The 21,891-nt window shown below is 33.2% G+C and overlaps 2 protein-coding genes across 3 annotated transcripts in view; one reads left to right on the top strand and one right to left on the bottom strand.

Moving 5' to 3' along the window:
* Positions 1-1,065: 1,065 nt before the first annotated feature.
* Positions 1,066-19,973, bottom strand: LOC117120290 (enhancer of mRNA-decapping protein 3-like). The gene is made up of 7 exons (XM_033265303.1): positions 19,829-19,973; positions 17,095-17,302; positions 14,047-14,516; positions 13,149-13,475; positions 12,620-12,773; positions 11,714-11,931; positions 1,066-11,601 (listed from the first exon to the last, which is right to left on the bottom strand). Exons 2-7 carry the CDS (start codon positions 17,265-17,267, stop codon positions 11,279-11,281), a joined length of 1,665 nt encoding a protein of 554 aa, XP_033121194.1. The 5' UTR covers positions 17,268-17,302; positions 19,829-19,973; the 3' UTR covers positions 1,066-11,278.
* Positions 19,974-19,997: 24 nt separating this feature from the next.
* LOC117120293 (epoxide hydrolase 4-like) overlaps positions 19,998-21,891 on the top strand; it is an 18,166-nt gene continuing 16,272 nt past the window's right edge. Inside the window, exons 1-2 of one of the 2 annotated variants that reach the window (XM_033265308.1) lie at positions 19,998-20,082; positions 20,445-20,554. In XM_033265308.1, coding sequence (XP_033121199.1) covers positions 20,504-20,554 — 51 coding nt within the window. In that variant the 5' untranslated portion in view covers positions 19,998-20,082; positions 20,445-20,503. Of the gene's footprint in view, positions 20,555-21,891 lie in introns of both variants that reach the window. The other variant, XM_033265307.1, reaches the window with a different exon arrangement.

The following is a 21,891-nucleotide window of genomic DNA, read 5'->3' on the forward strand; positions in this document are numbered from 1 at the left end:
TTCAAGTATATCTTCATCTGCATAATATAATACCGTTTCAATTTATCGTACGGGAAATCTACTCAAGGTCGAGTATTCGATGTCGAATATATGAAACGTGTAGGCTACCGGCACCTTGACCTCTGACGATTAGTGCCAACAAAATTTCACAAAAACGTGATGCAATAATGACAAAATGATTATTATTGTTTATTTTCGGAAAATATGTCAGCCACTCCAAGTTTCTTTCCTTTTCTTCCTTCTTCCTATGCCGTTTTCTTATTTCCATTTTTAATTTTTAATTTTTATTTTACTAAATACATATTAACTCATAATTTTAATATTTTAAATATATCATTTTGATACAAAATTGCATATTTAACTGGTGTCTAAAAATAAACATTTATATAAATTATCTATATTTAATATATTTCAATCTTTAATCGAAAGAATATTCCATTTCCGTCCCTTTAACATAAATTTAGTACTCTTATTTAAACAATATAATATAAAATAAAATAAATTTATATATATTATTATTATTATTAGGAATTAACAAAGTATAAAACAATAATTTTAAATATGGATATAATAATCACTATCATAATAAAATTAACATTTTCAATCTTATAATAAATTTTTATATAGCCGGTGTTATGTATTGACCTAGGCTACTACAGCTTTTTCTACGAATGGAATGACCTGTACGAAACACGAGCTCCTGCAGACCTATCCCAGTACCGTTTCGATTTATCGTACGGGAAATCTACTCAAGATGTTATAAACAATTAACGTTCAGAGGTGGCGCCAGTGGCTATGACAATGGATATAATTTTAATTTGGTACTATAGTTTGTACCATGTATTCCGTTCATTCAAAAATATGTATATTAACTTTAAATTAAATTATATTGTTGTTACTGTACATATTATATTTTTTGTAGGCAAAGTATGTCTTTAAACTAGTTTTGTAAATTTAATTTAATTACTGCTTAGTTTTATATCATGTGATTTATATATTGTTAACACAGTTGGTACAATCAACTTATCTGAAAGTAAATAAACAAAAAATACATAGAACAAATCATAAATTTATGGCTTTTATTAGCTTCAACATATAACAAAATAATAACAGAAAAATGCAACAGCTTTAAAACAATATTGATTTAGGGAAGCAAACACTTTAGATTATTCTTAAATAAATTTATTTTCATATAATTTGATATGAATAGTATTATAGCTAAGCTTATGTTTCCTTTCACACTGATGTTCACTAGTGAAGTAGAGGTAGCCGAGGCCCAGACCAAGACTTGAGTGGGAGGAGCAGGTCTCAGTGCTGCAACACTTGGTCGTTATGATTGGATTGGATTTATTCAGTGTAAACACCAAGGATAGCCCACGAAAGTCTCAGAGAAGAAGACTTATTTCCAGTGGGGTCCTTCTGGTGGTGATTGGACAATCCCCTACATGCTCATGATTAATAACCGTCTAGAGGGTAGTACGGTACGGTCACATGACTAATTTCAATTGCTTCGGATCACGGAGAAATATATTAGGGCAACTGAGTGCAAGAGTGCTTATTTGCCTCAAATTGTGTGACTAACAAGACTGTCAAGTAAGGTAACATAAGCTTTGGTTAAGGTTAAGATCATGGTAAAAAGTGAATACAGAAAAAAAAAATATCGGTAACTGCTACAAAGCTGTTATAGGATGGAAGGGAAATAAAAAACAAAACTTAGGTAGTAGGTACCTTTAAAACAGAATTTTTTTTTTTTTTTTGACAGACTCTGGTAGGAACTGTTCTGTTCTATTCCATGTATTCTTAATTAGGCTGAACTGCTCACTTCTTTTAAAAGGTAACTAAAGGTACATTTAGTATTGAACTTGCAAAAGAGTGATAATTAAAAAATGCAAGCAGTCACTCAGATCTGGAAAAGTTGTTACGACGACATTAGAAGCTATGAAACACTAAGAAACAACTTAATGCAGTTTATCAGTATTTTCATTGTTATTATAAACATGAAGCCAAACAATACAGTACAAATTGGTTGCCAATGACACACATATCTTGCATACAGTACTGCAAAGCTATTATTATTAAGCCAAATAAAAACTCTATGTTGTCCACACAATGGATCCAAAATCCAGATAATTCTCGGTTTACCTGATTTTTTGACAAAAAAGCATTTTTATAGGAAGGAGAAAAGATACTTGTATGATGTATGCAAAGGACAATTTCCCAAACTTTTGATCCTTCAACAACATATTTTAGCCATGTTGTTACCACTCCACTCTAACAAACATTTATGTATTAAGTGGTGGTTGGCAATGAACACTATAGTACAGTATTTGGGAAAAAACTTCCCAACAATACCAAATGTCACTGCACTCGGACAACACAGCAATTTTTTTTTTTTTTTGCCGTTTTTATAGTTCTATGGTTACACTACATAAGGAAAATGTAATGCCCAAAATCTCAGAATGGTTCATAAAGTTTTATAAACACAACATAAACATAATGAATTAGAATCTAGAAATTGTACGTACTAAGAGCAACATTTTAGGGGTTTTTTCATACATTGTTTCACTTCTTAATTACTCTTTTTAAAATTTCAAACACATACAAAATTATTGTATTTCTTTCAATAACAGTTTACTTGCCTTTTCCCCCAGTTACCAGGGTAAGCAAGTTTCCAAGTTTTTTTGTTTTTTTTCGTCTTAAATTCAGTGGTTGAAATTTTAAAAATACCAACAGAGATATTAAATACGCTACTGTATGTTAAGCTGGTATGGTGAAAGACGGAAATAGAATTATCCTTCCAACTCGTTCTATAGTTAAAATAAAAACATTTAATAATAATAGTAATAAACACATTTATTATGAATAATAACAATACCATATTTATTTGAATAAATTTCTGGCGTGTATTGTGTTAAGTGTGGTTTTTGAGAGGGAATTTATTTGGGGAGGAGTTTATTCAAGGGAGGCATTGATTTTTTCAGTGTAAAAGAGATGCATGCAAATAAATTCCCCCTTCATTTCACTGAAAATGGAGAGCACAGCACAAGGTTATTGTATGATCACAATAGCTCGCTTGAGAGTGGTGTTGCTTGGAGTGCTTTTGTCATTTTGGTAGGGTGAAGGGGAATTCAAAGAAAACAAATGTCCTGTTTATTTGAGTGATTGTTTAATCAAAGCAGAACATTTATTCGAATACAGATGGTATGTAATAACATAATCAACAATATTTATAATACCGTGACAAACAACAAAAAAAAACATTCATGGAAAAATATAAAGAAAAGTAATGACACCATACTATAGTCAAAGCATTTATGAATAAAAAATAATAAAATGGTATTCACTAGTTCTTCGCATTACAAGAAATGTCTGTCTACAATACTGTACATCAAGTGGATTTGGTTTACAATACACACAATGCAGTTGTTTGGTTCTACAACAAATGTTTCTTCCATTAAAGACTATCAGTAACAAGAGTATTGATTTCCCTTTTTCTGATTTAGTTTAAATAATAAATGCTATTGCATTAAACTTAAATCTAAAACATATATCGTTGAGTGCTAATAATGTACACATATGGAATGTAGGATTTGTAACCCATACACAAAATTGTAACAAAATAAACACAAAATAATAAAGTATAACACAAAGTAGTAAAGGTTTAGAAGACAAAAGGGTGAACAATTTATAAAAGGGTGATGAACAATTTACTAAAGTTGAAATTTCAATGTCATATTGTCTCATCAGCAACTGAGGTTTGAGATACATCTTAAACAGATAGCAAACAATGTAAAATACCAGCTTTTGTGAATATTCTCTGAAGAAGAGCATGAAAGCTTGTGTTAATTATCTCTAGACTTCCCTGTATCATCATTTAATGATTATTCCCATAATTTCTACAGCTACTCCCACTATGGGAGAATTCTTACAAATAAAGTACCAGGAGATAATAATGCAATCATGGAGTTCCACATACAAATGTATGCATTGCACTTAAAGCACTGACACAGATGAAACAATTACAAGATAGGTATGGATAAGGCCAATCTAAAAATCAAATGTGTGTAGGTTTTTAAGCAAACTCCACACCATTTAGTTTATAGAAAGATTAACTTCATGTCAACTAAACATCTGAGTTTTTTTAGATTAAACCATCATTATCATTTATCAAGACAAAGATCATTAAGTTCATGATCATAATCATCATGATCAGGATATAAAGATTATGATCATCACGACATAAGCCCTATGTATTATTAGCAACACTGGTACTAAAGGGCCCTCAATATCATCATCATTGTCAATCATTATCATCATAAACATCATCATCAACATCTTCATCACCTGTTGCAATACAGTCATACTCTCATCGTCATAACCTCAAAATCAGATTCTATTATAATCAGTGGCGGACCGTCATGGGATGCAAGGTACGCACTGCATACCAAAACTGAAACTCCAGAGAAAATATTTTATTGTATCTTTTTTCCGTTATATATTTAGCTATTCTTATCCAAAATCATCTATACCAACCTTAATTTTATTAAGTTGATTGCTACATTTCATTGGAATAGCTTCGTTAAAAGACAGTATTAGTTTTTAAATCCTTTGGTATCTAGGATAGCTCAACCAATCTACTACTACCGCTGAGCAAACTGCATCGTACTCTCAGCTGCTTAGAATTTCCACATGGTTGGTTTTCTAATACCAGCAAATAGCATTCAGTGAGTTAATGGAAATGGGAGCATACCTTATAATGGCGAAATTTGCTATTCTTCCAACAACACGGTGGCATTAGAATAGCAAATTTAACACTAGAACGGAAGTACTGGTTCTAAGACAAGTACGCATGCTTACAGTATCTTCTCACTGCTTCTGTACGACAGTATTACTGTACAGTAAGCTAATTGGGCCTCCTAGCTGTTGAACAGGTAATCAGTAATTATAAAGTTAAAATAAATTTGCATATACAGTACAGATATCCAGTGCTGAAGAAACTTGTATTGTAATTATAATTTACAACCATGCCGGTATAAATAGAACATACATAGAATGCTGTGTTTGATTAAAATAGATCAAACTTTCCCCACTAGCTATTTATTTTTTTTGGATGGCAGCCCCTAGCATACCCTGCAATTTATTCTATGATGCGCCACTGATTATAATATAGGAGCTGTAAACACAATTAGCATTTAACATTAATAAATATTAATATTATGATCAATCGTTATTTTAAAAAATCTGCATTAATAGCAGTACTGATTTACAACAATGAAACCTTATTAAATCAAAATGCTAAAAATAAAGAGTACAACCAAAAAAAAGCCTACATGATTTTGATAGAAATACTGTATAGTTATAATCTATCACATTATAAAGTCAGTGGCTACTATAACAACAGTTAACTTTTTTGCTGTTTATTAAATTCTAACATTGACATAACTAAAAATATTGTTCTTTAATTTAGAGTAAAGTACATAAAAACAATGTGAAATATATTCTTAAGTACCACATAATAACCACCGTGCAATAATAAGAATACTGTATTGTTACTATTTAATTTAGATATATATTTCTATTGTTAAATTTGATTGTGATGTTATTCTGATTAGGTTTTTGATTGTTACTAATTTAATTGGAATGACTCAAATATGTTATTATTAATAGAAATCTTATTTTCATCCCAACCCCCTTAAAAAAAATATGATTAAAAAACTATAAGGTAAAAAAATTAGTATTATCATTGATGTTGGATTGATTACAACATAAACTTTTTTAACTAAATACAAATAGTTCAGCTATGTCAAGGTGCTAAGTTCCGTATTTGTGGACCTGGGTACTATAATGAAATATTACTTCATCTGCTTTCCCACACCTAAACAGATCAAGAAAATGAGATAATGATAGTTGTATATAATGTGTTTAGCTTGGGATGAGCCCTGTTTGCTATGTATAGCATGATAAAAAAATAAATAAAAGATTATACAGCAGATGGGTTATCCTAACTACAACTACAAAAAAAATAATAACAATGGCAATACTAATAAAATAAAATATATATTATTTTAAAAACTGATTTTGATAATAATGAATGAAGAATATCATAATGATAATTTGTTATTGTTAACAAATTATTTAGCACCTATTCTTATAGAACTTGTAGCACATTTTTCTATCATGACATGGAACAAACCTTGTATTCCATACACTGCATCCATTACATTCAATTGTGCATTGATGTTCTATAGGCCTACACAATAAACTTGCATCCTATTCTTATCTGTATCCACTGTTGTGATACAGGACAACTATTTACAATCCTAAGGGCTCAGCCCATCGTGTTACTTGCATTACCTATTTACATCCTCATATTGTAAATTCTATTAACAACCTACAGTTCATATCTGTAGAATACATTTACTTTTTCCTTTTTAATATATCACTGCAGGGGATTAAAAAAAAAGGGGGGTGGAGGGGGATTATGTTGAAGAAGTTACTCAAGATATTTAATTTTGTACCACTACTATTATAAGTCTAGGCCTACAATAATAAAAAAAATATGACTAGCCAATGCTGTACTGTAAAACTTGATTAGCTCAATCTATAAACTTGTAGATAGGACCTACTGTATAGTGGGGGACAGGTTTACCCCAATATTAAGGATAATTTCTGCCCCTGCCATTGAGAAGAATATTATCCTACTTTTACCTTTAATCCTAACAATCTTGTATAGATGGTCAGAGGCATCCATGCAGTACCTCAACAGGGCTTTAGATATCTGACCACCCCCACTCATTGGGGACCCCCTTATCAACAGAGTTCACATTGGATTCAAGAGCCTACCAATAAGTTATTGTATGGCAGGTCCACATAGTTTAATCGCATAATAGATCTAAATTTCAAATACTTGATAATTAACTAACTGTGTAACATCCTTTCAAAGGTCATTATGCACAAACTAATCTTAATCCAAATTTATCCGTTTATCTACATAGTTGTGTCAATCCCCCTTGAGGCTTATTATTTGACCCAAACAGGTACCCATTGAAGCATGAAGACAAGCAAACAGTGAGGGTCTAAAATTTATCGATTAGACGAAGACCATTATCAAGTCCACATAGAAACCATCATGATGTTTTTTTAATTATCAACAACTGAAAGGATACGATACAGTTCCTATCACAACTGGCCTATTTATTTAATTCATATATCACTGTACCTCACTGTACTTCCCATTTCAAGGACAACATCCAAGCATTTAACCTGAAGTGTACCTCACAATATTAACAGACTGACAAATATTTACAGTGAAAAAATGAATTTAAGATAATTATATACAAATTACAACAAAATCTGAAAAAATGGAGAGTAACAAACTATAAATTATAATTTAAAATGCCCAGTTCCAAGTAGATTACATATTGCTTATAGATGGATGCCATAAGGAAGGATAAAGTTAAATTTGTTGTGGGAAAAAATTGATTACAAATATATCCTCAAACTTACTTACTAGAGGAACTATTTATAAATTATGTGTTAGCATACCAATAAATCATAATTTATAGGGGGTGGGGGGGGGGAGACATATACAGGTCTTGTAAAAATAGTGATTCTTTTTTGGGGACCCACTTTAAAATATATTATTTTATTTAGTAGTATGCACCAGGCTCTTATCTAATAATTACAATAGTTATATTTATTTACACAACAGTTTGCCCAAAAATATGTTAAAAAACAAGATAAATCAAAGAAAAGCACATTAACAGTGAAATGATACAAGAAATTTCCACTCTTCCACCCCACTCGCTGAAATATCACCCACATAATCATAAGCATATGAAACATCCAATTGAAAACTTCTCCATTTTTATATAAATATCACTATGGATATTATCAATATGAAAATGCCTCAATTCAACTACCGGTTACTATGGACATTTGTTTTGTATTATCTTTGTTCTGATGTAAATAAAAAATACCAAGATAAATATATCAATGCTATCTAATCTACCTTGATTACTATACAACAATTTGGACGAAAGCTTAACGATCAAATACTAACAAATAAAACCATCTCTCGCATCAACAACTCCTACTGTAATTATGGTAGGGGATCAGACAAAAATAAAATAAACAATTATAATGCTCATCTTAAGAAAATGTGTGTGCTGCTTAGAATATATTGCCCCAGAGCAACATAAACCATCTAACCAATCGTGACTCTCCCTATCTTGTTATTAGAGGCTTTTATCTGTTGGTTAGTTGATACCAACATGCACCATCTAACCGATCTCTCTTTAATTATTCCATCTCATTCTTATTACTACAGGCTTTTATCTGTTAGTTGATGCTAGCATGCACCATCTAACCAATCATGACTCTCTTTATTAACCATTCCAGGCTTTTATCTGTACAGGTAGTTGATACCAACATGCACCATCTAACTATCCATCACTCTCTCTAATTAACTATCCCTTCCTTATTATTAGAGGGTTTATCTATTAGTTGATACTAACATGCTCCATCAAACCAATCATGACTCTCTTTAATTAACCATCCCTATCTTATTATTTGAAGGCTTTTATATAGCCCCAGATACAAAGAGGTGCTACAAGTGTTAATTTCTACCTGTGTGACAGAAACAAACCTATAGTTCCTTGATAAACAGTAAACAAATGTACTGCACAAAGGCAACTATATAAAAGGTGATTCATAAATGTACAGGGAAGCTGCATTTGAAAATATGAAAGCTTGGAAAATTACTGATAGGAAATAATATTGAAGTATTAAAATAACAGTTCACATCAGTGTAAATAAAATATCCGTGTGAACTGGAACTGAAATTGATATTACACTAGATAGACTAAACACATAATGTATAATAATTACATGAGAACCAATGCTAGAATTATTGTGCTTTTAGCAGTATCAATTATAATTTTATGTTATGTATTGAATTTATATTTATTACCATCATTATGTTGATAATTTAGAGTAAGCCAGATTTGAATATAGCTGTACATATTTTTTAGTGGTTGGAAGACAACAAAGTATACGCTTACAAAAGATTAACATTTAAACAAAAATTATATTTATATATTTAAGAGTCATGAAATAAAATATATAACTCTATGAATGATGACGGACAGGCAATGTTTTCAAAAGTAAAGAACATTTAAAAATACACTCTGTATTCCAGTATAAGTACAATCTGTTCAAAACAGTAATTGAACATTAAGACAAAAATACAGTAATAAAAAAAAAATATTAATTAGTATCGTAAATCACGATAAGCATGGCGTTTATTCCAGAAAGTTCCTTATTCGAGAGCAGCGCACATTATTGATAATTCAAATGGTATCATGTTTTGTATATAGGCATATCGTAAGAAATTGGTTGTGTAGTTTTTTGATGATCAAACATCAAGGCATAATAATAAACTCATGATTAAGCCATGTGATGTTTACCCAAAATAATATAGTCACCGCTTACTCAAGAGTCAAAAAATGCAAATTTGGCATGACACATTTAAGCGTGGTGGTATTCAAGAGGGAAGTTATCATTTCCTGGTAATGACAAAAATAAATTATAGTGATTTCAAATATGAATAACTCTGTTTGGAACTCCAGATGTCTGAATACAGAAACAGCTTTTTAAATGCACATTCTATACTTTTAGTCAAATGGGACACAAAGTACTGTAGCTTTCTCATGACAAAAGACACCTACACAAACTTGATACTGTACTCAAGGTATTTAGACAGTGAACAAATAAAAACAAATTGCCTAATTATTTATGCACAAGGAAATTGAATAATTGTTAGTTTCAACTCGGAAGAAATTAAAAGAATCTTAAATTTAAAAATTCTACTTTGGTAGTAAAACAAATTTCTAATTAAAATTGAATTTCTTTTAAAATTTTGATTCCAGATGTAATTTTACTGTTTCCTATCTAGCATAATCAAACAGTATCAAGTTTCAATCAATAGGAAAACAGTGAGATTTTTAGAGAAAAAAACTTTCATATGACATCTTTTAATTGAGTAGCTAATGGTGTTGTTCAAATATGGTCTTTCACATATGGATATGCATGAAACCATGTGGAATAGCAGTATGGTACTGTACTGTGCTTCCAATCAAAATGTTAGAGTTCAAGTCTGCCCATTCGTTTGTGTCTTTTGTAAAAAATAAAAGTAATCAAAAGAGTAAGTGGGTACCTGGTAGGTTTGCAACAACATCATAGGAAGTAGAAAGTGTATTTTTAACATCAACCAAACAATCAAATTAATTACTCACGCACTCGCATTCTGTCCTGGAAATTTAGATACAAAAAATACATTCTGTATCCTAATTTATACTATGAAATACATGTAAAATATATAAATTATTTAAAATATATTTCTTGACACATATTCACAGATCATTTTTCTCTTCATTACAAAAATAATAATAGAACTATCACACCATACAGAATACACATAAAATACAGCTACTGTATAACCAGGGCATCTTGGAACGAAAAGCAAGAGGTTACCTTCTTATTTCTCAATGTGGTATTACAAGTTTTTACGCAACAACTACACAACATTAAAAATGGGAGCTATGTAATGTTTCCTTGAAATACTGAGGAGGTAATCCTTAGCTCATAAAAACTTGGCAGAAATTAAATTTTATTTAAGTATTATTCTTATTTATTCATAAATTCTACCAATGGTTGACTATGTTTTCTTTGAGAAAAATAGTATTAAACTAAAAACAAACAATAGAGTTATCCCTATCTTATAGATAGGACTGGAAAGACCAAACAAACTCCACTACTGCATGTTTCATAAAAATGTCTTTAAAATTAAAATGAAAGTTAAACTCCTTTGTTATAGTAAAACATGTTGTACCGATGGAGAGTTGAACTTGATGGGGACAATAAGCTTTACTCATAAATTTCGATCAAAGCTAAAAAATTAAATGTTTAATCAAACACGTCTAATAAATTAAAGTATTATCTGACAACATAGAAAGATATACAATTTGTTTGATCAAACATGTTTGATGAAGTAAAGCATCCTCCGAAACCAGCACTGATATACAATATGTTTGATGAAGTACAGCATTCTCCAACAAGCATAAACAAATACAATTTATTTGATCAGATAATTCTTAAGCTGGGCGTACTGCATCAGATGTTTGACCAAACCAATGTTTGTTCAGTCTGACAGATACAAGATCTGATAATGCTATGTCTTGCTTTAATGCCTCTAATTATGATAGACTGAATAATTGCCTCAAGTGTTATGTAATGGAATTACAAATTTATGACCAAAAGGTGAGCTGTATTTCACACCTGTGTTAGTGAATACCTTTGATGTGATACCAATGTCGCCTAGGTAGAGCTTACCAACAGCATCTCCATATGTGAATGGTAGACCAACAGCAAGAGCCCATTTTGAACTGATAGTTTGGTTACTGGGTGGGTCTAATGTTAGCAAAGGTGCTTTGCACTGCGTTGCCCACTGGACAGTGGTCTGGTACCAGCCCTGAGATCGAAGGTGAGTATGGTGCGAATCAAGGGCACATATCAGAAGATCCACCGGTTCAACAGGTAAATCTGTAAAGGTGAATTGGTAAGTATAGAATATTTTTATAGGGCAAGAAAAAAAAAAGAGAAAAAAAGGCAATATATAAAATATCTATAAAAAAAATACATATAAAATCAATACCTTTGTAATTTGTTACGACGACACCATCCGTTTCTTGAAATAGCTTTATTTCTTGGTCCAATAAGTCATGCATTTTTACCAAATTTGGAGCTAATACTGTAACGGGTAGGTTATGGTTGGCAAGATGACGGGCACAGCACGCCCCCTGGGCGCCCTGAACATGTGGTCCACACAGTACCACCACCGAGGGGAGTTGATGACTGTTTTCAAAGTTGATCCTACAATTAATGAACAAAAGTACAACGTTTTAAATCAACAAGATAAAAACATAATTGGACAGCTAAAGTCCCATTCAGACTATCAAATCTTGACTATAAATGGACATACAACACTTTTTTGTCAAAAAAAATTGTATAGTGTGGACATAGCATTAGAATATTATTTATATTCATAATTTTTAGGCATTCATTACTAAAAACAAGTTCTGGAGTTCCAGGAGTCTTTAAACAATTGTACAGTTACAGCATTATCAATCCTAATCTTTCAACTCCAGGCAAGACTGCTTTTTTATTCCTTGCTTCACATACTTATTTTTTAAGATTATCGGAGAGCGAATAAAAATAAAAATAAAATTTTGCTTTCTTATTTAGCAACTATTTTTGCCAAAATCATCAAGATGGAGGAGAAAATAAAAATAAAATTTTATTGGTGAATGTAAAATAGAATGGTTAAATGCTTCAAATTTATATAATTACAAAGAAATATCTCATCTTTGGAGATTTCAAGGCAGTGGAGGGCGTAATAAAAATAAAGACAAACTTTATTTTTTTTCTGAAATTTCCACTTTTTCGTGGCGGCAGGTGCGCTAATTGGCCAAAAAAATGTTTTATTTTTATTCAAAATCATCAATATTTGCAGTCGGCGGGTTCGCTAAAGAAGGTATAAAAAAATTCTCGCCTCATTTACCTGTTTACGCCGCCAAGGACTTGTAAGGCCATGACAGCAGCAGTCCTGCCAACTGCCTCTATTCTTCTCTCAACTGTTATACCAGACTTCTCAGCATTAATTAACAATTTCTCATGTAGATCTTGAGATATGCTTGGTACAACAAAGCCTTCATCTTCATTATAAATTAAATAAGTGAACATAAAAATATTAAACAAAGGACTGACTGCGATTATATTTTGCGATTCCACTGAGAATCAACGGTGGATAAAAATATAGGAAACATTGGAAAATAAATGGAGCGGGGATCTAGTACAAAGAAAAAAGATTTTGGTAGAACAATCAGGATTATGGAAAAAAAGGAAATAAAAAGTGAATGCTGAATTGAAGGGGAATAAGAAAAGAAATCTAGAAGAGGGAAAGGTAATCTGTTTTATAAGAGGAATGCATAAAGCGATATGAAAGAAAAATATCATTTTAATGGAAAAAGGGAATTCAAAGTTTAAAAGAGTAAAGTAAAAATGAGTCAACTGGGCATAACATCACCAACCTGTTGTATATTCCTTTAAATTGACTGATCTGTTTACTAGAATCTGTCGTTTGGCTGTGGGTTTGCCAGTATCTACAATCATTTCATCATGTCGAAATTTGGGTTCTTGTTTCGGAGAGTTAACGGTTTCTATTGTGCCCGACTTGGCATCGATCGCCTCAAATATTGCTGCTTTGTCAAATAGGGCTAGGTTGCTTTCAAAGTCAAAATCTGTCAGGAAGCTCTCTGTGGGGGCGCTGAAACACTCAAGATCCTTCCTAGCACGAAGACTCTTACTGCGACCTTCTATTTTTTTAGGACTTGCCTTCACCTTTGCTTCAAACGAGCCTAGAGAAATAAAGATTCTTATCAGCGGCATATCCAGGGTGCACAGAACTGCACGCACTCAACCACCCCCCCAACAAAAAAACATATTTCCCCCAACAAAAAAACATATTTCCCCCGCTCTCCCCTCCCCCCAGTCGGCTTCATTGAAAAAAATCACACTCAAGTAATTAAAAATCATCCTTATTTTGCAAGCTAACGCCCCCCTCACCGAATCATTGATCCCTTCTCCACTACACCTTTGTGCCCCCATAATCTCCCTCGACTTCAAGACTCCTAGATATGCCACTGACTATTATGCCTGAGTTCTTTTATATCAATTTTAAATTGAGAGCAGTAGATTAAACACCATCTCTAAAAACAGATGGCAGCAGGGTTTGCTTCCCAATATCGACAACACCTTGTGCAAACCACATTATAAATGTGGTTTCCCACTACTCAGAAGTATGAAGTGGGTATCTGTTTTTAATAAAGTAGATTAAAAATATATTGTCAATAGAAGGTTTGTCAAAATTTACAAAGGTAAATACATATTTAATAATACAAAATGTTTGTATAATTTTTTTCTCTTTACCGGAATTATGTCTTTTCCTTCGTTTGTCATCCTCATCATTTAATTTTCCATTCTTTATCTGTACTCCACTATCATCTATCACTGCCGAATACTTTTGTTGACTACTATTCCTCCTTGTAATTAACCTATCTGGGCTATTATCAGTTATCCTATGAGAGGATTGATAAATTCCGAGTCCATCCAAATTACTTGATCTCCTTGGTGGAATCTGGCCATCTTGTTCTTGAGAATTATACTGATTTCGATACCCATTCTCTTCTTTTTTCCCATTTGGGGAATGGCTAAAAAATGTTTGGTTTTTTCTTGGTGTCCTCTGACCTCTGTCTATAAGAAGATTTGCTTCATCACGATTATTAAGAACGATATTCGCTGGTTTGCCTTTTGTTGGAAGTTTTGAAACTTTTGAATCATTCTCCTTTGAAACCTGTTCTTGTGTTTTAAGAATCTGTAGGTCTTTAATGTCCTTAGCACTAAATTTTAATTAAAAATAAGATTATATTAAAAAAAAAACATATCAGTTTTAATTATGAAACAAAAAGTGTCAATCATATTTATTAGAGAGAAGAGTTCAATTTAAGGCATTGATTTGCTAATTTTAATTATCAAACAAGAATACAGTTATCAGCTTAACAGTACTTTTCAACTACATGGATTATTCCGAGTCAGCAATAAATATAAAATTCATCATCTTCCACACTATACATCTTCAATAATTATGGCATCTGAAAATATGTTAGGAAATGTTTTCTTGTTCTATAAACTTGTAATTGAATGACAAATATATAGAAAATAAAAATCTTTAAAAGCTGTATAAAGTTTGGTCAAATTTATTAGCTCAAACATAAGAGTATAAATACCGTACCCGCGCGAATAAGCGCCCTATTTGAATAAGCCCCTCTCGAATAACCGCCCCTCCTAACGTGAACATTTTCTTAAGCGCCCCGTTTGAATAAGCGCTCCCTTCTCATTTGAATAAGCGCCCCCTCATAAGATTTTCTTTTTAGCAAGTCAATAATCCAATGAATCCTGGGACTGTGGTTGTTGGCACGATTTGAGCTGTAGAGTGGAAACACATTCTTCTTCGGTTAATATAAAAATTAGGATACTTCTCTTGGAGAGCTCCGATCCCTGGACAGACAGTATATTTCAAACTTTACTCTTTTTACGTATTTGTCTATGCCTAGTCCTACTCCTCTTTTTCTTTTTCCGACCTTTAGCACATTCTCATCTGAGTTTTCAAGAAAAAATACAATGATCTTGCCATCCTGCTAATCTCAATCGGCTGATGGCCAACAGGCTAACCACTACCCACCACCACTAATTGCATCTGCTATTTTGCTGTTCTGTATTAATATTCACGCATTCTTGTCATGAGCCATGTTCTCTGGACGATTATCTTTTCTAACCACCATTCGTAATGTCCTTTAATCTTTTTTCATTCAAAGAGTTCTTCTTGAAATTAATAATTTCCCATAAGAACCCCTCAATTTTCATCTATTTCCATAAGCACCCCCTCAATTTCCACTCTGTTTTCATAAGCGCCCCTCAGAAAGTGCAAAAAATATTTTAAGCGCCCGGGCTCTTGTTCGCACGAGTATGGTAATAATTTATAAAATCATGCCTCATGTTTAAACAACCTTCAGCACTTACTGTACATCTTAAAAAGTTTATGCAGTACACTTTTGTTTATTTTACAGTATAAGAACACTGAGGCTGAAATTGCTTAAAAATTAAGAACAAAATAAGAACAAATTGAGGCTGAGGTAAAATGTCAAACGAGATTTTTATTTTTAAAAAAACTAGAAAAACCAAAAAATTATACCTTATACCTGTATTTTTATGGTAAAATAACATTTCTTGAATCTTGAATCTTACAGTAGGGGTACCTACTGTACCTGTCATTTGGGGCCATTTTTACCTGTGTCTTTTTTTCTGGGGGAATTTTCTCCTGGGTCTTTTTTTCAGGGGCCACTTTTACCTACGTTCCAGTACAGTGTATACTGCTGTACAATAATACTTTTTCTATGTTTGAAAAGTGTGTACAATACGATAAAATAAGAACATCCCAGCCTTGAAGTTTTCCACCCAATCTAAAGACAATTTCATGGCCCTCGAGCCACCCTTATTTTTAAACCAACTTTTCCATCCTTAAAATCCACTCTTATTATTTTAAGTTTACCAATTTTATCACCCACCCCTCCCTTAAAATTTCTATCACCCACCCTTACGCCCGTATTCTTAAAACAAACTTTTAGTCGAACTTCGAACTTCATTTAGTGCTAGTTGCAACTCCAACTTCAATTTCTATTCACAAACAACGTAGTCGAAGTTTTAACTACGACTAAATCAAGTCCTAGTTTTAGTTTAACTGAAGACAACTGGCAAGCCACAACTATCAAACTAACCAATGAAAGGTGCTAACTTTTATAGCAGACAAAATTTTAGAGATAACGCGGATGAATATTAAGCTGCCGTCTGTGGTTCAAAAACGTATTTCCTCATAATTCATAATAGACCATCATTCACTCAATTAATTTTCTATAATATTAACTATCAGTTGTTAATATATTACGATAAAGAATTTGAACAGTCACTGAAAATTTACTTTCTTTGGAGAACTATTATAGTTGAGCCCGAGCGAGGGCGACGCCATCTTTGTTGTTGTTATGGTGAAGCTAGGTGATCACAACGTGAGGGGATTTCATGCAAATCGGGAACTATCGCATGTGGCTAGCAAAACATGTTAATTTCTCCTTTTGGAAGCTAAACGTGATGTCTCTTTTGTTTAACACACCGAAGATACATCAAACCTGCGTATACAATCATTTTTATTCGTTTCACAAAATCGGTCTGCAGAGGTATCACTTTAATCGAGGTTCACGTCATTAATCGTAGTGCTGCTAGTCGAAGTTCGTTAAGAATACGAAATAACATAGTTTTAGCTCGAACTACGACTAAGGTTTGTTTTAAGAATACCGGGGTTAGTTTTCTACACCTACAACCCTGCTATCATTAATTAATAAAAATCATTTAATAAAATATAATTACCTTATTGTCACTAGAGGTATACAAGTTTTTACACCATTGTGGAAGGGAGTTTTGAGTGAGATTGTCTGTTCACATTTGTTGACATTTTCCACCTCTCCTTGGTATGTACCAAGAGGATCTCCACAATCCAGAGACAGGTAACTGCCAATAAATTCTGCAATGTTTGCACTCATGTCAAACACTAGTTCCTCACTCCACTATACTGTATCTAGCAAAAAAAATGTAAACATTCTTTAATAGAGGGATTCAGCGACGTTTGTTTACAGCCGGTCATGTGACTTAACTTGGGTATGAAATGAAAATGAAAAACATTACAGTGCGATATTACAGGAAAGATAATGTTTTGGTTGCAAAAACAACCACCCACAAAGGTGAGAATTAAATGGCTAGGTTATTAGGCATTACGATTGTTCAAAATAGCATTTATTTACTTATCCCAACGTTCCCTAATGATTGTATGTAGATTGAAACTTAAGTGATCCTTCATAAACCTTGCAACGTAGTTCGCGGGTAGTTCGCGACCATCATGCATAACTTCATGCGAGAGATGTGTCAAAAAATAGCAAATCATTTAGTACTTCCAACACAGTGTCTAAACTGATATCTCTCTGTCTGTTTGAGATGTCGTCTTTACACCAAAATGCATGTCAGCAACATTACTGAAGCAAAATTTAGTTGGATGCTTGAGAGTTGCATCTTTTACTATTATTATAATTATTAAATTTATTACATTTATTACTACAATTTTAAAAGCTAAGCCTACAACTGCTAGGCTTAGTCAAGAGATTACAGTATGTTTTTGCCAAAATTGATCTATATTCAGTTATACATTAAACATTAAGATATTATTTTTGAATGGTATTAAATAGTTTAGATTAAGTTCGATCAATGGCGGAATTGAGTTGGACGTGGCTATAACGCCTCTGCGAATTTTTGCATTTTTCCGACTATTCCCAAACGGATTCAACTTCCTGTCCTGTGTATTGTTTTGATGTTGGAGAGCAGCTTTTTGTCGATTATTTTTCTTTTGGAGTCGATTTTGTTGTTCTTCCTGTTTAAAAAGGGATAGGCTTTCTATTTGCTACGTTTGCCTTCTCGCCAGGGGAACGCCTGGTCCTCGACGATAAACTGTCTTATTGTTCTTTTTTTTTCCTCGTGTTTCTTTGTTTTTGATGTCCAAATTTGCTTTTGATGTTTTTGTCTTGTGGCACCCCTGCATGTTTTTTAATTCGACAAGTCTGGGGTTTTTCATTTCCTTTTATTCACTCAATTTCATATGAATTTTAATGTGTTCTGATGTATATTTTTGATGAATAAAAGTGATATTAAAAAAGTATATAATTGAAATTAAGTTAACATATTAGCCGTTAAAAGTAAGAAAGAAAACCATTAAAACTATCCCAAATTAAAATTGTTTTAAATGAGTTTACACATTAAAATTGCATCAAATCTACTAAAAGTAAGTTAATAAAATGCAAAATTATTGCATTGAATTTTACATTTTATAAAAAGTATATATCAAATTACCAGTCATTTTCTAAACATCAACAATTCAGAAGGAAACAATTACTCTCTTTTGTTACTGGTCGATCACTCCTTGCCTGGTGTGCAATCTCTCAAAACTGTAGCCTACTAATATGGTAACATCTATAAAAAATATATTATTTGGCCAAAAATGTTTTATAACATTTGGTTAACATATCGGCTGGCCAGGTAAGATCTGCGATCCTAGGTCTACAGTGGACGTGCATCAAAATTAAAAGCGTCAAAAAGAATCAGCTTACACCGGGGAAAAGACACACGTTCTTAGTTAATTCAACGTTGATCTTTCAATTTTTAACATTTTGATGGGTCACAAATTGCTATACCCGAAAATTGTGATCCAAGTACGTGTTGCAAAATGAAAATTTTTGCTTACATTTTAAATTGACGTATAATGCCTTACAATTGTCCGATTCTTTTTTCTTTTTTTTTTCCGAAACCTCAAGGCTTTTAGAAAGAGATGATGTCGTAAGGTAAACATTCTCATCATGAGCATCAGTATTAGGATATTTATTTAAGTCATTCAATGAATCGAACTGACTGAAAATATACAATACAAAAAGTGTTCCCTACATTGCGGTACCTCAAAAACTAGCCCAACCAAGTGCGCAGAATGATTCATAAAAGGGGCCTGCCTACTATTACTAATATACTGTACAGATATTAAGATTAGGTTAAAACCTGTGCGGAAATCTGCGGATATATTTCCCACGCAACCCTTAACAGTCTGGTTCATGGCCGAAACAGTCCTTCCTACACCTGTGCATGTATTCCAATAGGCCTAGGCCTAGACAAACAAAACACATTTTAAATTTTCTGATTTTTTTTATAATTGATACATGAATGAGATACCTAGACTCCGGCTGGATGGAGTATCACTCAATGAAGCCCTTAGTCTGTAGTGCAGCAGGGCCTTAGACCTAGCTAGCCTGTCCACCGGAGTTTGATGCCGATGTCGGATGTACTACTCATCATCATAGATAGGATTCCTCTAGAGTTGGAGGAGAATAGATAGGCCCCCTACTAGAGGGCCTAGCCTAGCTCTAGCCTAGCTAGGCTAGGGCTTAGGCCTAGCCTAGGCCTAGTTTAGGCAATGTTATGTTATAAAAGCAGATTTTTGTTGAACTACGACTTACTGGTTTAACAGTTATTTAACAAATTAGTTCTGTTGATTTTATGTTTCAGTAATTACCTTTCTAAACAATAGATTACACCAGCAAATTGAGTAAAACTAGTTCAAACCTCTCATTAAACGATGATACCACAAAACACAACAAAACATGGAGGTACTTCGTCAAAACAGCGTGATTGTGGGGGCGTTTTGTGGTGTGTTGCGCCACCAATAATAATACGTCAAAGATCTTTGGTATGGCCGGTTCCCGGGGCGGATTCAAAGTCAATAATATAAGATATCCTCTAATTGCTAATATTCATAAATGTTTTAAGGTAGGGGAAAATTCACTCAAATACCGTCCCCTCCAGCCACTTTCGTGATATGTTCGTGACACCTTCTCGTCCCGGGGTCCGTGAATTGTCGTCGGTGTCGTCAATGTCATTCGCCTTCGCGTTCCATTTCCGCTCGACCCTCTCGACCATGCACTAAGCTAGACGGTGTAATATGATTGATTGTGACAACGGTAAGGTGACTCAGTCAGCTGATTAGGAACCCAGTTGCTTCTACCCTCGATAAACCCGCTACACAGAGATCATGGCTAAAGTATTACAATTATTTGCAATGTTCTTATTTAAATGGTTTTTTGCCATTTTCTATGGTTTTCTTGTATTGATTGGTATGATGCTTGATATAGTCAGACACGGCCCAAGAACATTCTTTTATCAGAAACCCAGGGAATCACGGCCAGATTGCATGAACGACCCGAGTTTGGGAGAGCACGACTTTGCGAACCTCAAGAAAGCAGTAAGTACAGAACTGAACTTATAGGCCGTATATGAATTTATGATGTGTTTTGTGTGGTGGATGCGGGGGTTGTGGTCAGACAGTGCTAAATTGTGTTAAGAAAAATAATTGTATTATTTGTATTGTTTATATCAACCGGTAATATTTTTAAGTTATGAGCTCCTGCTAGTGCGTGGGCAGATCCAGGATATCCAACCAAATATGTGTTATTACCTAAAAAGTAGAAAATATTATTAGACCTTCGCAACACCCGTGAGAAGAGGGGTGTCTACGGGAGAGGGAGCATCGGGAAAATTGCAATAATCTGTTACTGATCTGTTGCTCTGAAAAAGCATTTTTACCCTCTGAAAGTGCCATTACCGAGTGTCTATAGGTGCCCCGACCGGGGGAGGTGCCCGGACGAGGGGTCCGGACGAGGGGTCAGATTTCCCCAACGAAAGCAAAGTGGGCGTGGTCGGGCTTCAATTAATAGGTTCCAAAAGTGGTCCTGGGGGTGAAGCCCCCCCCCCAAAAATGTTGACAATTCAGGGGTTTCAAAGGCTTATTAAATTGATATTCGAGTCTACTAATATGTAAAAAATATATATAATTTTTTTTTCTCCCCGACGAATTGTGCTTTTTCTCCCCGACGGTGGGGGGGCAGCTCTCCACGATAGGGGCCCTCCCCTCCCCCGCTGGCGCCACCCTTGGTGTGGTTCAGGTGCCTGGGGCCACGGTGAGGTCGGGGCGATGCCCCCGAAGTTTTTGTGTTTAATGGGTCTATAATAATGTTATAAAAGCAGTTTGACCTGTTTTGAAAAAGACTATGTAATGAAAAGGTGGTAATATAATAAAATTAGAAAATATTTTCTGAGAATTGGCATGTTTAAATCACACCGAAAGATATAAAAAAAACCTCATCGCATAATCAATATCAATATACTCAACACGTTTATTATTATAAAACAAAAAAAAAGCTATTCTTTTTCCTCCTCTCCTTCTTCTACTACTTCTTCTTGACTCTCATAATAATAGTACTATTTTACTACATGGCTAAAAAAAGCACAAATACTGTCATTACTACTGATAGGGCCATCGTTAAATTAAGTCAGAGCCCAAAATATATCATAATTCGAAATTATTATTTTAAGAATTTATAACATAATACATAGCCTACTGATTAATAATAGCTGAGATGCACATTTCAGAATTAATAATCGTTTTTAGTATATCTTACTGAATATTTATTGTCTACAAAATGAAATATGAATTATATGCATCTTTAGAAATACAATTTCTACAATTTATTATTCTTGTTTTTATGTAGATAAATGTTCGATAAATTCTATCTTTCATAA

Source organism: Anneissia japonica, unplaced genomic scaffold (assembly GCF_011630105.1).
Source record: "Anneissia japonica isolate Jap-2015-1 unplaced genomic scaffold, ASM1163010v1 scaffold284947_len354889_cov159, whole genome shotgun sequence".
In the NCBI taxonomy this organism is placed as follows: domain Eukaryota; kingdom Metazoa; phylum Echinodermata; class Crinoidea; order Comatulida; family Comatulidae; genus Anneissia; species Anneissia japonica.

What these genes read in the sequence shown, in the direction of transcription:
- LOC117120290 (XM_033265303.1), bottom strand. Translation starts at nt 17,267, where the DNA reads ATGAGTGCAAACATTGCAGAATTTATTGGCAGTTACCTGTCTCTGGAT. An exon ending in AAGGAAAAGACATAATTCCG is followed by an intron (nt 13,476 to 14,046) that starts GTAAAGAGAAAA and finishes TTATTTCTCTAG; the next exon opens with GCTCGTTTGAAGCAAAGGTG. An exon ending in GTCCTTGGCGGCGTAAACAG is followed by an intron (nt 11,932 to 12,619) that starts GTAAATGAGGCG and finishes CATTAATTGTAG; the next exon opens with GATCAACTTTGAAAACAGTC.